General features: G+C 43.1%; 1 protein-coding gene across 1 annotated transcript; it reads left to right on the top strand.

The window, feature by feature from the left end:
• Nucleotides 1-5: 5 nt before the first annotated feature.
• On the top strand, nt 6-584 carry LOC109131785 (protein SPIRRIG-like; the record flags this gene model as incomplete). Its single annotated transcript, XM_019242967.1, has 1 exon — nt 6-584. A coding segment is annotated over one exon (579 nt), but the record flags the coding sequence as incomplete, so codon positions are not given.
• Between the last annotated feature and the right edge of the window lie 5 nt (nt 585-589).

The raw sequence follows: 589 nt of genomic DNA, 5'->3' as shown, positions 1-589 counted from the left end.
TGAATTCAGGTCATGCAATAGTTGGCATGATGGAAAAGCTAATTCTCATGGAAGACACAGCCTTGGAACATCTATCTCTGGCTCCTTTTGTAGAAATGGATATGAGCAAAACTGGGCATGCTTCTGTCCAGGTGTCACTGGGAGAAAGATCTTGGCCTCCTGCCGCTGGTTATTCATTTGTTTGTTGGTTCCAGTTTCGTAATTTTTTAACAACCCAAGGAAAAGAATCAGAAGCCTCCAAAGTTGGCGGTTCATCAAAGACGTATATTTCAAGTGCACAGCAACACGAACAAAACATCTTCCGGATGTTTTCTGTTGGTGCTGTAAGCAATGAAAGTCCATTCTATGCAGAACTTTACTTTCAGGAGGATGGTGTTCTGACCCTTGCCACTAGCAATTCACATTATTTGTCGTTTTCTGGATTGGAAATTGAGGAGGGCAGGTGGCATCACCTTGCTGTTGTTCATAGTAAACCAAATGCTCTTGCTGGACTCTTCCAGGCTAGTGTTGCATATGTCTATCTTGATGGAAAACTAAGGCACACGGGTAAATTGGGGTACTCTCCTTCGCCTGTTGGAAAATCTTTGCA

This window comes from Camelina sativa, unplaced genomic scaffold (genome assembly GCF_000633955.1).
Source record: "Camelina sativa cultivar DH55 unplaced genomic scaffold, Cs unpScaffold05093, whole genome shotgun sequence".
NCBI lineage: Eukaryota > Viridiplantae > Streptophyta > Magnoliopsida > Brassicales > Brassicaceae > Camelina > Camelina sativa.
Note: the sequence above shows the minus strand (reverse complement) of the source record. Positions and strands in the feature narration are given on the sequence as shown.